General features: G+C 44.6%; 2 protein-coding genes across 2 annotated transcripts; one reads left to right on the top strand and one right to left on the bottom strand.

The window, feature by feature from the left end:
* Positions 1-95: 95 nt before the first annotated feature.
* sgcb (sarcoglycan, beta (dystrophin-associated glycoprotein)) lies at positions 96-5,034 on the bottom strand. The gene is made up of 6 exons (XM_035646508.2): positions 4,791-5,034; positions 3,244-3,453; positions 2,944-3,129; positions 2,645-2,836; positions 1,895-2,026; positions 96-1,765 (listed from the first exon to the last, which is right to left on the bottom strand). Exons 1-6 carry the CDS (start codon positions 4,803-4,805, stop codon positions 1,565-1,567), a joined length of 936 nt encoding a protein of 311 aa, XP_035502401.1. The 5' UTR covers positions 4,806-5,034; the 3' UTR covers positions 96-1,564.
* A 767-nt stretch (positions 5,035-5,801) lies between these two features.
* spata18 (spermatogenesis associated 18) lies at positions 5,802-10,921 on the top strand. The gene is made up of 12 exons (XM_035646505.2): positions 5,802-6,225; positions 7,096-7,201; positions 7,310-7,425; positions 7,572-7,690; positions 7,965-8,048; positions 8,147-8,281; positions 8,411-8,642; positions 8,751-8,909; positions 9,006-9,181; positions 9,412-9,535; positions 9,658-9,732; positions 10,006-10,921. Exons 1-12 carry the CDS (start codon positions 6,139-6,141, stop codon positions 10,060-10,062), a joined length of 1,470 nt encoding a protein of 489 aa, XP_035502398.2. The 5' UTR covers positions 5,802-6,138; the 3' UTR covers positions 10,063-10,921.
* Positions 10,922-16,678: the final 5,757 nt, after the last annotated feature.

Genomic DNA, 16,678 nt, shown 5'->3' with positions numbered 1-16,678 from the left:
TTAGATTGTAAAACGGTGTAAAGAAGATCTGAATTATTTTATGGTTAAAGACCATGTTAACACCGGAAACCTTCACTGAAGCCACTGACAAATAGTTTCACATAGGAACTTGTTTCTTTATTGAAACAAAAATAGCAATGAAATGGACCAAATACGGCCGGTTGCAATTTTTTTCTTCTTCATGTTATCCATTCAGTGGTTCAAAAACGCTCAATTCTTTCCAAGCAGGCATCAGGTCTGCAATGCTCTGAGAACAACTACTTCATGACATCAATGACAAATGTTCTAAACATCAGTGCTGTTTTAATACTGACTAGACAATTCAATGCAAAATAAAAATCATTTATAGTATATTGCACACAATTCAAACCACTCAATATAGGCCTCGAACAAGGTACTGATGATTGACATTCATGAACATTTAAAGACATCATCTGTTGTAAAACAGTTTTTTTCAATATTGTATTTTCTCACTGTAAAAAGCTTCCGCAACAAATTTAGAACATTAAACACACACACACACACACACACATATATATATATATATATCATAGATCATCCCTTGTAAAAACCATTGGCACGTGCATGATGGGACAGTCTAAGATGTGCAGAAAGAGGCCCTATTCCGCTTTAGCATTACTGGATGGCTTAAAATGTATCACTTGTGTTACAGTTCTCCCCAAATCTGTGCATTTCACCAGCTTCTATTGCATACCTCGATATCATCTTATATTGTCTGAAGCTCGTCAGTGAAAGTAATAACAAAGATATATCTTACAGCTGCCAGGAACAATGAAGGGCAAACAAAATCATATAAAGCCCCTCCACAGGGTTTGTAACCCCAGTTGGTACCTTATTATGCACGCCTAACTAAAATTAATAAAGTTCAATACAACAGTCCTGCATAAATCCTGACTCCTGGTTATAATGTTACGTTTTAGGGAGGTGTTTATTTGACTGTATAGTCGCTTTTGGAGGCTGCAGTTTGTGGCGCTGTTGAGGAATTGTGTCATACGGACGGGTGTTTCTTTTATTTTGTCCACCCCATTTATGTCAATGAGGGTAGATGACAGAAATACTTCCCTATAAGGTAGTAACACAAACTGAAGTAAGAATCACTGCAGGACTGTTTATATGTATTAAACTGCATTCGTTTTAGCTGGCTGTACCTAATAATATGCCAAATTTGTGTATATTTATAATACTGGACGGTAAGGCAAAAGGTAAATACCGTAGTTTCTAACTGCTACCGATTGGCAATGTAAACCACATTATGATATTATTCATAGGAGTCTTAAGTGCTCACATAGCTTAAATAAAGTTGGCAAATCTGCAGAACAATACCAAAAAGTTCCTTCAGGATGTATGTTAAAATCTTTGGCCAATCTGTAACACAACATATCCTGCTTTGCAAACAAAAATAAGGAATACAGAATTTGGCAGGTGAACCACAGAGGTCTTGTTATGCGCCAGTCATGTTGATTTTTCCGATAGAATGTCCTGTTATTCAAAATGTTGTAGTCTGACGTCCGTGGTGAGATTCATCAGATTCCAGTCCAGCCTCCTAGTGAGCTTTTCTACACGGGTTGTCTGACGTCTGGCAGCCCATGTTGGCATACTTCACCTGCACACGGAACAGAGTCCCATCTGCACACATGCAGAGCTTGTACCGCTCCATGCCCTCGTCGAAATACACATCTCCCGCCGAGTTGGGGATGCGTGTTGCGTTGAACATGACTGACCCATTGAGGACGATGCTGTTTTCCTGCAAAGAGAAAAAAAAAATCCATGATCCACGTGACCTCGGGGTCTCGCCTTCATCTGCTTCACGCTGTATTTATGCAACTGTTTTGTATTTTTGTTCCACGTCAACGCGTATTATGGCCATACTTACAGCTCTGAGCTCGATGCCCCCGCCCACTTTGAACTCTACTGTCCGGCCCATGATGTTGACGCCCTCGTTGCCACGAATGATAGCCTTGCTGTCCCCTTTGATGTTCAGGTCAGATGCTGCACTACTGGTGATCTAAAATCAGACACATATTTGCCATCACTGTAAACAGCATATACAGAAACATCAGTATTATGACTCTAATTCACTTTTCATGTATGATGATTTAAGAGTAATATATATTTGCCATCATCCTGCCAACACACAATACCCTGCAGTCACAAACTACAAGTTTTGAGAATTATTTACCCCCATTTATAAAAGACGGAAAACTGAAATATTTCATCTTAGTCAAATCTTTATTTTGAACCACTGTAAAAGCACTGTTCATTTATTGGCGTTAAACACCTACTTTTCCTTTCAGATTCTCTCATGCCATGCCGACGCGGCACTAGTGAACTGCCAACTTCATGCCTCTTTTGATATTCAAATTTACAATCTCAACGCTTTGGCTATATCTGAAGATAATCCAATATTATCTGGCTCTAATTCTCCTCCATTTTTCATGGATGGAGCTCAATTAGTTCCAGGTAACTTTTCAGAGGTTTATTTTTTCATTTACAGATAAAAATTTATTTCACTCAATTTTGAGTCACTATGAGTAACCCTACTTACAATGTTTAGTGCAAAGGTTGTGAAACACTGGTTGTAATAAATGAATTACTTTCAGACTGTTATTAGCAGCATACACACCCTTTCTGTGGACGCCTTTTTAACACTGAGGACTTTGACTCCTTTGGGCAAATGGAACTCGTGGTTCTCAAAGTCCGTACTGAAGAATGTGTTCTGTGAGCGAGGGTCTGTGAAGGTTATGCCGACGTCACTGACGACGGAGGTCTTGTCCTTTTCCACACTCAGCTTAGTGGTGCCTTGCTGGAACACAACCTGGAACAACACGAATTAAGTAAAAGAGAAGAGTTTAGAGTATGAGTTACAAAGGCATGTGAGCCATTAAGAAAAGAAATGTTTCGTCATCACTGTAAATGTCTCACCGGGTTATTGTTGCCAACGATGACCAGGTCCTGGTCCTTACGGCCTCCTATTGTGCTCTTGTGCAGTGGGTGAACGATGCCCATGTCCGCCTTCTGCTTGAAGCGCAGCAGGCCAGTCTCATGGAACTCCATACTGTCGCAGCCATTCGGACCAATACGGATCACTGTCCATATTACCAGTGTGATCTGAAGGACATCATAAGACCACGATTCACGATTCATACAACGGCACAACGATCGCTCGGCGTCGACTCTTCCCCGTATTTTTCAAGGTCGATTGACAAGCGTATTAGTACTCACAATGAGGTTGATTAAGGCGAGGAGGAAGAGGAGGACGATGATGCAGACAGCCATGTTTCCCTTGCGTCCTCTCAGCCCGGTCTTATGAAGACGCTCCTCTTCGATGGGGACATATCCGGCTTTAAAGTTACTGTTGTGTTCCTTGTTGATGCCACGTCTCTCTATGGCCTTCTCTCGCATGGACTTCTTCACTGGCCCATTGGAACTCTCCTGGGAGGGAAAACCATCTTGTGACACGGATATCTAGACTTTGTGTTGAGGCGTTTCCATAAACAGTTAGTTATTCATTTTTAGCTCACGAAACTACACATTAAAAATAGAGCCCGACCGATATATCGGCCGATATTAGCCTTTCACAGACATGTCGGTATCGGCCGGTATGTTTAGGGCCCAACCGATATTATTTAGCCAACTGATATGTGCCTTTAAATGTGCATTTATGTTTACATTTTAGGTAAATATATTTATGTTTTTTCTTATTTGTCATTTTTATGATAAAGTTGATGGTTAAACTAAAATATCAAGCTTCAATTATATTTCTTTGTCATAAAGGTTTGATAACGACATCTTAGAATCATACATATATACATATATACATACCTACATATACATATATATATATACACACATACACATACACATATATACACACATATATATTCATATACACAAACAAATATAGATGTATATACACATATATATACACACACATATATATACATATATAAACACGCAAATATACATGTATATACACATATATATACACACACATATACATATATATATATCGGCCGATGTATCAGTATTGGGAATCTTGTACTCCCTAATATTGATATCGGCATCGCACCCCAAAAAATCCATATGGGTCAGGCTCTAATTAAAAATGACAATCTTCCTTCATATGCCTCAATAGCCCCATGACACACTATGCGCACACAGAATGGAGTTGACCCGTTCCAATCAAACTTCCTCCTACAAACTTCGATTCATTCACAGAGTCTCTTACATATTTGTACATTGCAAATGCTTCGATGACTTCTTCTCGTGTATGAATGTCTCAGTCTGTCTGTGGCCATACCACTTCCTATTCCCCCTGTCTCTTGTGCTCTGCGATGGAATGCGTCTCAGTCAAATGCCCCGCGCGACTCCCAGTCTGTGGCCACGACTAAAAATAAACTCCACTCCTCTCACGCAGTGAAATGCCAATAACCTCAACTGTCCTATCGCCGTGCATCTATATATATATATATACACACATATATATACACACATATATATATGTATATATATATATATGTGTGTATATATACTCTCGTCGTTTCCGAGGGCGCAGACATAAAGCCATCTTTATTCCCACGACGCTGCCCATAATAACAAGGCAGAGGCCGGTACGTGTGACGCCGACATCACCAACAGCAAAGCACAACGCGTTTACATCTGTTGACACCGGGTCACTCGGGCCCAGGTGCCGCGACACTGTGGACGGACCCGCCAGTGAAACACGGAGTGAAGCGCAGGAAACACATCAAACACTGAAGATAACGGACCTGCTCGGACGCCATGTTGACCCTCCCTCTCTCTCTCTCTCTCTCTCTCTCTCTCTGCTGGAGCGACAGGGACCGGACCACTGGTCTCTCCGGTCGAAGGGGAACCAACCAGCGGGCGTGTTGTGGATCACTGACCGGACGACCTCTGAGTAGATTCAAATAACCGTTATGTTAGGAGTCAAATACACATTAGGTATCTTTCCTTATTTCTGCAGCGCGTGTTTAGGAAAGAAACAGAAGACACTCCCATCATCACGGAAGTTGGTTCCTTCCAGGCTCGACCAGCCAATGAGGGGAGAGGGATCCTTAAATAGAATAATGTACCCATTCATATTTTCCAACCTCAAAACCGACCGTAAACAGAAGACACGTCCACAAGCTCTCCGTTTTAACTTGTGGCGGTTTAATATATACAAATCTAAGCAGTATTTTGTGGAAAAAACCTCAACAGATTTTTAATAAACAAGCAAGGTCTGGTCAGAAGATCATCATAATATGAACTCCCTGCTGCGAAGCAAAACGTAGAGGGGCTTCGAGATATACATACATGGTGTCAGTCTTATTAAGAAAACGTACCAATGATAAGGCTGGTAGAAACAAATTCATACACAATCTCCACGGACTGAATTATCATTTTGACCTTATTATTGGTATTACTAATAATAATATTGTTTTTATTATAACATTATTATGAATAATAATGACATCAATAATCATAATAATGATAATTCTTATCATTATTATTATTACTTAACTTAATTTAGTTAGTACCTGTCTGGGCCAATGGTCATCATCATCGTAGCAATGTATTTTACTATGTATTTGTTCAGACATCATTTACAGTTGTTATAGGTTTAAGACAATGTGGGCTACTTATTATGGTTTATGTGTTTCTAATGTCGTCGGGATCTGACAACACTCCAGTGTAGCATGTGCTGCTGTATTATAATCGGATAATCGGATTTAATCCAGCGCAGCATCATACAGTTACAGTAGCACCTGCGTCAGTGACCCGCAGGGTTTCCTCAGGCGTCGTCTGACAGTGTGACATTACAGTCGTTGTGACGCCACCGGACACTGAGGACCGACTGACTGACAGTTGGCGCCCGGCTCCGGGTTCGTCCCTGACTAGATATTTATTGGGTTGGTTGTCGGCTCGGCTCCTCGCCTGGTTACCACAACTGAGGCGGTGCTTGGCGGCTCCGTCGCAGTTGCACGCAGTTGCACGCAGCTGCCAGCACAGGGATCCTCGCCACGACCCGCTCACAGACCCGAGCCGGTCCTCCTCCTCCTCCTCCTCCTCCCGGGGCACTTTTAAACCTCCGCGGATTACTTGTGTCGGACGAATATGGCCGACACGTTGAGGAGGCTGACCAACACATCTTCCTTCAGCGTCCTTCAGGACAAGCTCGAGATCTGGCACAGGGATTACCATGTAAGTGTTCATCAATAAGTCATGATGGACCTACATCTGACCGGACCCTCTCCACCGGGTCAGACCACCCATCAGCTCCAGGAGGGTTGTCTGGGGAATACGTGGACAAAAGTTATATTTGTTTGTGCTCGAAACCAAAAAGTTTTTATGGCCGCAGGCAGCTTTTATGCTCTTCTAGATATTTTAAATGGCTTTGTTCACTCCTTTCAACTGGTAATTGTTTCTCTATATCGCGTGATTTTTGTCTTTTATTTTGAAAGACTTTGTTTTCGAAATGCACGAAGTTTTTTTTTTTTTAAAACATCGCAGTAAAGGAATGCACTTGTTCAGATTACATTGATTTCCCGGCGGTAGAGTTTGGTTGCTATGGACGCCAGTCGCCATGGCAACGGTGGGACCATTCCAAAAATCTTTCACCTCACCGGTAGGATGGTTCACGTCCTATCACTTCCGGTATGAATCCACTGCAGCAGCGGTGCTTCGCTCGGGGACCGGAAGTTATTTATCTAAACTTCTACTATAATATATGTTATGTTTAACCCGCACATTTACCAACAGGTTATGGGCTGTTATTATTTCACACAACAATAACTTTTTCAGAAAATTAAAAAAAAATCTTGTGTCGTCATCTCTGGGACACCTCTAGTTGCACTTGGCTAACTTCTGACTCCTCTGTATCTAAAAGATAATAAGATCACAAAAACCTTATGTAGCTATTGCAGCTAATACTATCAAGTAAAGAGAAGCACTAAAGAAAAAAAAATTCAAATGCTTTATGGTTTTGTATATATCACAATGACTCCCAGAGTCACCACATGTCACACAGCAAGGGTTTGTCTTCTTCATTGTTTGTTTTTTTCCCCTCCCCAGGTCATTTCCTGCGACCAGAATCTGAATAGATGTTGCGAGCTGATTGAATTGACCGCCAAGATCCAAGGCCAACTGTTTGCTATCCTCAACCTCACAGCTGCTGAGGGTAAGCTTCACCTTTACAGTTTGTTTTCTTTTACGAAGCATTAAGGTTATAATCACAGATGAATAATACAGCTCATATATATTTATTTATATTTCTTTTATGAATCAGGTGGACACTATGCCGGAGTGGACACTCTCAAGACACGCCTGCTGCCGTGGCTCGGAACCTGTTTCTCGATGTCAAAGCCATCGGTCACTGATGACACCAGTCTACAGCTCATCCAGGTGACAATTATCTGTTCCTAGGTTTCACATCAAAGAATGTCTCGTTATTATATGTATCAAAACATGTAGAACAATATCAATTTTTTTGTGACACGACCATGTGCGCTAATGTTAAAACAATTCAAACGCCATATGTTTATCATCAGGACTCGGTGGAGAAGGACCGGAGGATCAGGGAGCTCTCTGCCTCCCATGGCAACGACATGCAGAAGATGGAGACTCAGCTGTGCTCCACTCGCATGCAGCTGGACTCGGTCCGAGCAGAGTATGTGTGACAAATACAGACAGCGTGTCATGTGACGCTAACTAACAAAAGCACAAAACAGGACCTTTTTGGTAATGGACTGCAGCCAGCCACAGTTTCATGACTTAAGTTGCACAACTTATGACTTGTATGGAAGTCCATGGACATGCGGATGAATGTCAACTTATCTGTCATGTTTCTTACCTCTTCACACCCTGTCTCTTTGCACTCTGGATTACATGGATGAGACTACATGAAGCATGCAATTGCATTTTCCTGATCTATGTCTTAACAGACTGGTCGTTGCTCACACGGAACTGGATGACACGAAGAGCAAATCAACAACGACCCTGCTGGCCACTGAAGCACTGAAAGCAGAGTGCGTGACACAATACAGTCCAAATGCCGGAATAACACACTTGTTTGCTTGATGAGATGCAATGTGTGATGTTGATGCAAAGTGTGTCTGTGTTCCAGTTTGCGATCTGCACATGAGCAGGTGGAGATCTATAAGAGGAAGCTGGAGTCGCTTGGCGACTACGAGCGTCAGATTCGCCTGCTGAGAGATGAGGTGTCCATCCTGAGCACAGAGAAGGCCATGCTGCAGGAGAGGTACCCGCACAGGCCCAGTGCAACTTTGCAAATACTCTATATACACGCACACCATCACCACGACACAGAGCAGTATCTTATTATTAAGTGTTTGTCTGTTTCTGTCCCCTCTCTTCTCCTCTCGTTCAGGCTGGTGAGGAGTCGTTCTCCGAGCCCCTTGCCCAGACTCAGCCGCTCCTCCAGCCCCATGAGGAGCGAGTCGCCCACCAGGGCCCAGCTCACCAACTCCTCCCGCCACGCACGCCTCGTATCTCGCTTCAGTGACCTGTACGCTGTGGAGCGTCTGGAGGCCCAGAGCCTGCTTCGACGCTACATCACTGATTTAGAGATGGTCCAGAAGATCATCTTCATCGCTGTCGTGGTATGATCAGAGTTCTTTGATAGTGGACATGAACTGGAAAAATAAGCGTTGGTCAGGGTTGTATTTGATTGTCAGGTGCATTTTGTTCTTGGTGTTTTCATCTCTTAGGAATCCTTTAAGACAGCAAAACTGGCCTACCGTCAGTTCAAGCTGCGTGTGAGAAAGACCTTGTCCCCATCCCACTTTGGACCAGAGAGTCTAGAGGATGCGGCGGTGGACTACATTGTCAGAAATTTGGACCTATATGATGTACAGGACAGCGTCAATGTAAGGTTAATTTGGTTTTTCTGATTCGATCAAGAGTTTATGGTGTACTTTGCCACAAAAGGCAGTGGATCTGACTGTGTTGCTTCCTCTCCCCAGGGTGTGATCAACGCCATGAATGTGAACCCGCGCATCTCCTTCCCACCAGAAGTGGACTTTGTCCTGATCAGTGCCTTGATCAGGGAGACGTGCAGGGTGGCCTTTGCCATGCAGACTCTGGACCCCGCGCTCGACTTGGCCTTCACCAGTGATGGAGAACTTTACAATGACCACAAGTCAGTCCTCTGTACAATGACGTGTCTACAGTGACTCTCACGTTAGAGCTGCCCCACAACATTTCTTCTTCTACAGCCCTAACAGAAGGTTTTAGAGGGTCAGGTTGTCAGTTTATGTCGCTACCAGTAGATGTCACTCTCAACACACACACAACACCCACACATATGCACTCCCAGCTCTCCCGCACGGTTTTCATTGTCCCCCCCGCCCCCCCCTCTCTCTCTGACAGGTACCGTCGTAGCTATGACTCGGAGTTCACTGCTCCTCTGGTCATGTACCATGTGTGGCCGGCCCTGGTGGAGGGAAACGCAGTAATAGTGAAGGGCGAGGCTTTGACGAGCAGAGGCGCTCCGGTACTGACTTATCACTGCTTCAGAAATATCATCATTACCACCAGCGTTGGTCTGTAGAGTAACGTGAGAGCACGAATCGAAGAAGCTCACGCACTCACCGGTGATGTGCCTGTGTTTTTCAGTGGAGTAGAAGCCAAAGCCGGAGCAGGAGTGCCAGCCCCGTGCGCTCTCGCTCTCTCAGCCCAACGCGCAGTCTTGTAAGTCTCTACAATATTTGACAGTCCAACCAGCCACACTGAGGGACACATAGGCAAAGCAAATGCAGTACATGTTATGCTGGGATTGAAATTGCTCAGACGCTCAAACTAAGTTTTATTTCAAATTCAAATGTATATTTTCCCCACTTAACAACATGCATTGCACACTCATGGCCCAAAGGGTACGTCCTCAAAATCTCCACTTTATGCGTTCATGCTTTCATTTATGACAACATTGTAAATATAATCAACATAATTTCTCCCTTTTTTTAGGCATTTAACAGCAAAAGAAGCCTGTCTCCTGAGCGCCTCACTGCTAGCCACCTGTGAACTCTGACCTCTCCTCTTCAAGTGACAGGACTCTACACCTGAACTGCACCTATGTCTGCTGACACCAAATAAAGCAGAGGAAATCTTGGCTACTGTCCCGTTCCGACCAAAGGCTGCTCAGAGTTTACATTGTCAGAGGGCAGATTCACTGGACACTGACAGTGACCAGGGGTCTGTAGATTGTAGATGAAGTGAAGTAGTTGGCAGTTAACTGAACAGTTGTCTAGCGTGCTATATTCAACGTGTGACTAGGTTTCTAGAAACTAACAGGGTTTTAGTGATTGTCAGAATTTTTGTCAGAGGAAAACTAGACCTGCACAGTAGCACTTCCTTGGTCCGACAGCGAACCATAGCAGCTGCATTCGAAATTCAGCGCTCCCCTTTTCTCTCTCCAAAAGTCTAAATCTGTGTAGCAGAATATTTTCCCAATGCAGGACACATGGTGCTAATGATCGGTACTAACTTCAGGTCCTCCAGTACTTGAGTTAGTCGATGCTGTTTTACTCCCTTTAGTCTGTGCTGTGTCTCGTTGCCTCTTCTCATTTGAATTTTTTGGTGCTGTTTTATATTTGGATAATTAATATTAGATGTGTCACACAGAAATAGATGATTATGCTTTTAAAATGATTTTTTATAAATCAGATTTTTCCAAATAGTTTCCATTATGTACAAGAATTGGACTAGAACTTGATTAGTTATTTGACGGATGCCTTCAATGATTCTTTTTTTTTTAAAGAATAAATGACAGAATGTTAAATTTCAAGTTTCCAGTTTTTTGATTATAGATTCGTTTGTAGGAGCAATACCAGCACGGCAGCAATACCTCTCAGTACCTTTAATCATGCTGCTCAAGTTGGAAGGACTCCACTGTAGTTGTTTTTCCACAATAGGCTCCATGATGTATTCCATTTACATCTCCTGCAGACTGTTTTACTACTATCCTATCTTAACAATAGATGGCGCTGGTACTTCATCATTCAAAAGAGCCCAAGAGGTCAAATTGGTTTCCAAGGCAACTTCCGGCAATTAAGTTTTTGAATAGTTAGTTGTTGTTTTTTCCCCCAGAGCCACGTCAAGCACACATCCCACATTATGCAGCAGGCTTTTAGAAAACAGCTTACAGTAACAAAGATGCAAAAATAATGACAAAATGCGTAACATCATATACACTGAAAAGAAATGCTACAAGCCTAAAGTTACAAAAAATATGAGAACAGCCAGTTTAGTCACTGTGCATCATTTGTGCATGCGAGTGCAAGGGTATGTACACATTAGTATGAAAGCCCTGCAGAAATCCCAGCAGCAACATCCCTGTTGCGATGCCCTCATAGGCTGTTTTACCATCCTCAGCCATCTAATTGGATCCGTCCCCCGGCGTCGCCCAGTCCTGCACCAGCCCGCCTCACCAGGCAAAGCAATTACACTGTGAGCTCTTCAAACCATATCTAATATCTGAGATCAGGCATTTGCTCCGCAGAGCAGACACGGAAGCCTCCATACCCCCGCGAGTGCTCTCTGTGATTAAGAACAGCCTCAGAGGGTCACTCACTGATCACTGCTGCGGATGTGATACAGATACAGATACAGATACAGTCCAGGTTCATATTTGCCCCTTTGTCCCTTCCTGATTATCTTTTTTCCCCCCTGATTCAATGGAAATCATGATCATCCACCAGTGGTCGCACTCAGCTGAACTGACACTGATCACATGGTGCGTTTAAAACGACAGTGATTCCCGTTCCACATCGGCGACTGCTGGTTGTGGCAATCTGATCCGTGTCGAGGGCACTGTGGTTTCAGTGTGAGCATGAATCCCACGCTAACATCGGTGCCATTTCCCAAGCGACGTCCATCAAAACGTATCCTCAAATAGGACAACATATCCTTTGTCAACGAGATGCCCTCGGAAAGGAGACGTATGGAAAGAAGTGGGCAGATTATGCAGACAGCCATGTCATGGAAACTTCCCCCATGCCTCCTCTCATCACATTCCCACACAATGAGTGTCTTGTCTCATCTGAGAGATCCTGGCCGTCGGGACACAGGCCAGGTCCAGCTGCCATGCTGTAGCTGAGAGGGGGCCTGTAGATGCTGCCTCGGCTCAGTGGTCCTTCTCTGCGCCTGGTGGTGGGGGGTTGTTTGCTCAGGTGTGCTGCGGTCAACTGTGGTCATAGACAAGAGCGGCCTGAGACATGTGCATGGGTGAACATGAGGGAGAGGATCGCAAACCGTCTGTATTAGACAGCAACTCTCCAAAAGCACCACCGCCACTGTCAGGTCACTGGGACTTCATTAGAGAGAGAGAGAGAGAGGGAGAACAGGAAGCTTGTACATGTGCATCAATGTCATCTTTTGGTAGCAAACTGCGCTGACAGTAGTAGTTGGAGCTCACCCTAAACACACTCGGAGCTGCGAATGCAGCTAGAGTTTCCAGTTTTAGCGTCCGGAGCCTGACTCATCGACTGCTGGACCGTGCGATGTTTCCTCTGGCTCCTCATAATGTGCTCAGCGCTGGCAAGGGCTGAGTTTCTGCAGCTCGAGTGTGATGAGCTCCCGCCCTGATCCCACAGCCGCGCCAGAGGGGGAATATTAACGGGGCCGTATATCACGGCACACGACGACATGGTTATGTGTGACCGGACTGCGGTGTGTAAATCAGAGGCAATATCAAAATAGACAGAGGGGAAAAGGAAAATAAGAAAAGCAAGGCAAACACACACTTAAAGGTAAGTGGGGGAGGTACGCAGGTGACAAAACAGCTTAGTCTTTGCAAAAAGCTACTAAATATGAATATTTTCCCCCAGTGGTAGAGCAACACTCCGACAGACGAATCAACCATTCAACCACAGCCAAGACAAGGCCTCTGCATCCCAGTGCTGTCCGTGGCCCTGGGGGGCCGTTAAACACATCTGGAAAGGAGCAGGATGCAGGTTATGACAGGAGGACCTCACAATTTATGACGGGAGGGACAGAGCAGCGGCCCGGGAAAGACACAGCGCTCATGACTGTGTGGCGTCATACATCATTCAGTGTTGTGTGTGAATAATTGTAAATGCACCAGGCGGACGAACCCAACTCCATCCTCTTTTAATCCCATTCTAGCCTGTGCTGCAACACCCAGGGGCCACATTTTTGGCACCAGCGTATGAGATCACGAGGCGAGGGGCCCGGCTGCAGGCATCAGCCCCGTGGATGCTGAGGAGCGATCAGGCGTGACCGCTCATCTTCTCCTCAGCTCCACTGAGATCAGAAAGCAAGCGACCAAGAGTACCTCCTAGAGATACCACGGATGAACGCTTCCTTTCCCTGTGACGACTCTCCACTCCAGTACAGAACAACGGCCCAAGAGTTGGACTCTCTTTTTCCCAGTGCAGACATTTCTCTGGGTTTCCTCTTCCTGCCCTCGCATCCGTTGCACATCTGGGCCGTGGCAAGCTGCAGTCCAGAAATGCTTTTAAACTGAGCTTTTCTTCAAAATAAGTTAAGTTTCTCACAAAGTGTGAATGTGACGTGTTGATTTCTTGACACCGGAGAGGGAAATTAAATATAAATGTTAAATTATCTGTAAAAAAACAACAACACTGACCTGCTCAGTTTTTCCTCATGAAAACACAGGTGCTTTATAATGAGAAGTCCAGACCCGGCCTGGTCATCGTGCGCCCTTCCTTTCATGATCTTGAAAGGGCAGCGACACAAACGCACAGAGCCCCGAATGAGGTGATTTGGTTCACCGTTACTTTTCCACCGGATCGTTTTAAACACGTCGTTAAAATTCCCAGAGGCCGTCGTGACCCTTTTCTCTTTCTTGAGGATGGTGGCAATCAACTAGATGTCAGTGGTCTGGCAAAGAGGAATCCATTTTGAACAGTTGCACATGGAAAAATATCTCACAGCGGCAAAGCAAAGATGTCAATCTGTGCTGCGATTACATAGTCTGCATTGTCAGGAGGTGCAATGTGCTGGAACCACGCGCCCTGTCCTCAGAATGCTCCCTGTAACAACACATCTGGATGATGTGATTGATGTGAATAACAGTCGTCCATTTACGTTACAGAGTAGCACCACTGGCAGGGTCGACGGCCGTGGGTGCAGGTGTGAGTGTGGGAGAATACCGCTCCAACCGGGGCTTGTTACACCTCCAGCTCGACGGAAACAGGCGATCAAACCCCGGCGCCAATCTGGTGTCCGACTGGCCTCGTTGCTGACCCCAAAGCCCCCCCCCCCCGAACAGGGAGCATGGAAAAGAACATTAGAGGGAGAGATAGAAAGAAAGATCTGGTGGATCAGACACCCACAATAACAACGACCTCACAGAGAACAAGTACAACTGTTAAATATATGGAAACTTATTTGTGGCTGTGGTTTGACCTCCGGGGGCATGGAGCCTTTACAGCTTCACTTATACCCACTGAACCAATCGGCTTCTCTTTAGATGTGTCTGTCTTCGCTGCATGTCTGTCTCTCGTGCACAGAAGAGAGGTGGTGAAACTTTCATCGGGGTGATGCATATGGAAATGAAGAATAGAAGAATGTATAGAGGCTGACAGAGCAAGTAGAATACCACAATACAATGTCAGTGACATCATTAGGGTGTGCGATTGCATTTGTCTGTGTCTAATTCGGAATGATTAAATATTAAAAAATATATACTTTTTTCATTTGCAGAAATGTGTGACACGGTGTAATGCAGTTCTCTGTATTCAGCAGTATTGTAATTTTACCACTAGGTGGCAGATTAACACTATGATTTACTGTAGTGTCCCAGTTTCTTGCACAGTGGTGGAAGAAGTATTCAGATAATGTCATAAAATAAAACGAGTAATGCCATAATGTATGTATGTATGTATATATATTACGTAAGTAGTATTGCATTTAGGGAGCTACTTAAGTGAAAGCAGTATCTGGAAGATGAACTCAACATAAAACTACTTGCAGACTTTGAGAGTGCTTTTATATCCAACATTGTTATATTAATCTTATAAATGCATTGAACCATTAACATATTTACATTTTTTACTCGACTGAGACAGAGCTAATACTAAATACTTCAAATATTGTTTGCCAGAGGTTATGTCCTATGTAAAATCCTGTAAGAACTCTCCGGCTGTCTGGAAAAGGTAGTGCTGTGAAAAGTACAACAGGCCTCTGAAATGTAATGGAGTAGAAGTACAATATGAAGTGAATAAAATTGAAATGCTCGGTAACTACAGTGCTTGAATAAAATGGACTTTCTACCCCTGAAAATGTGGAGCTCTCATTAAGCACCGCCTGATAAAGAAGCACGTCTCCTCACTTGTGGCTCCTCTCTGACATGAACTTGGAAATCGCTCCAGCGGGACGAACATTTCCCAGCCGGTTGCCCGTGATGTGTGTGCACGTCCGTCTGCCCCCGGGGCCCCTGAGCCAACGCGGGGCTGCGTGGGGACGTTCAGTACTTCACTCCTGCCAGATTGCCCCTGTGTGTTGCCCAAGGGGTCGATCCCCAAGAAGAGGCAGACGAAAAATAAATATTTCTCCAGTTGGCAGAGGTGAAGAAAACAGAGGAGGAAGCCAGGAGCTCGACTGGTAAGTGGACCGAAGTAGGACGTCCCCGAACAAGACGAAGGTCAAGGCACGACTCGGTTCGCCTGCAGTCTCTGACCGAGGGCCAACGCTGCTCGAGTGGCGTGGAAAAGGTAATGTGAAATATGATCAGGTAGATGACGTGGCCTGGCATACTTGAAGGAAATCCAATTTTCCTCTGCGTGGTGAAGACGATAAAGATCATATTACATACAACAATTTTAAGATGGGGGGGGGGGAGAAATCGTCTGAGCAGCGAAAAGTCAGAAGAATAATGCATCTCCACATCAACACATGAATAAACCAGTCACTGTGGTTGCATGTCTGAGGTAGGAAGAGCACATCTCCTTACCCTTCCATGAGCCTCCAGGGACCGTAAGGGGGCGCTGCCTGGAAAGACTGCAGCATGCTACAGGCCTATAGCTACATAGGAAACGCCAAATAATGGACAAAATGACATAGAATAAAGCAATTAATCCTACACCAACAGCTATGTTGGTAACAGCTGGATATTAACGGAGAAGAGCTTGGATATTACTGTGGACGTTTGGCTTCAAGGCTCGTGAAGATATGTTATGTAATAACATGGCTCCGAACTTGATGCGCCCAACAAACAGCCGTTGTGATGCCTGTCAAGGCCTTCCCCCCGTTACTAGGACGACCAGATAATCGGCCTCAATTATCCCCTATGTCACATGTCGGCAATTTTCAATCCAAGAAATTCACTACTGAAAGAAGGTGACGTTTCCTTTGCCATACACAAACCTTGTCCACAGTTACACACAAGTGATTTTAGACGGAGCAGAACATGGCAGAGGATGTTTGTCCCTGGTGCTTTGTGTCACACTTTGCTTCATACCGCGACTCAGTCCGCACTCTGATCATCCCCGTTTGGTTCATGGGCTCACGGAGAAAAAGAGTCGGGTCAAATCCAACAGACGCACGCTCAGTGAGATGTCGGGTAGATGGAGGACAAACAGAGACAAGTGCTCCTGTTCAATCTCCTTGTCCCAACTGCACAAATTCAGAAACATGCAGTTTTGGTGTTAAACAT

The sequence above is a fragment of the Scophthalmus maximus genome, chromosome 13, assembly GCF_022379125.1.
Source record: "Scophthalmus maximus strain ysfricsl-2021 chromosome 13, ASM2237912v1, whole genome shotgun sequence".
Lineage (NCBI taxonomy): Eukaryota > Metazoa > Chordata > Actinopteri > Pleuronectiformes > Scophthalmidae > Scophthalmus > Scophthalmus maximus.
The sequence above is the reverse complement of the archived record's forward strand: the minus strand, read 5'-3'. Positions and strand labels throughout refer to the sequence as shown.

Coding starts and splice junctions, on each gene's coding strand:
- spata18 (XM_035646505.2), top strand. CDS start 6,139: ATGGCCGACACGTTGAGGAGGCTGACCAACACATCTTCCTTCAGCGTC. Junction 7,691..7,964: donor CTGGACTCGGTCCGAGCAGA/GTATGTGTGACA, acceptor ATGTCTTAACAG/ACTGGTCGTTGCTCACACGG. Junction 8,049..8,146: donor ACTGAAGCACTGAAAGCAGA/GTGCGTGACACA, acceptor TCTGTGTTCCAG/TTTGCGATCTGCACATGAGC.
- sgcb (XM_035646508.2), bottom strand. Junction 3,130..3,243: donor TCGCCTTAATCAACCTCATT/GTGAGTACTAAT, acceptor GATGTCCTTCAG/ATCACACTGGTAATATGGAC. Junction 2,027..2,644: donor AAAAGGCGTCCACAGAAAGG/GTGTGTATGCTG, acceptor GTCTGATTTTAG/ATCACCAGTAGTGCAGCATC.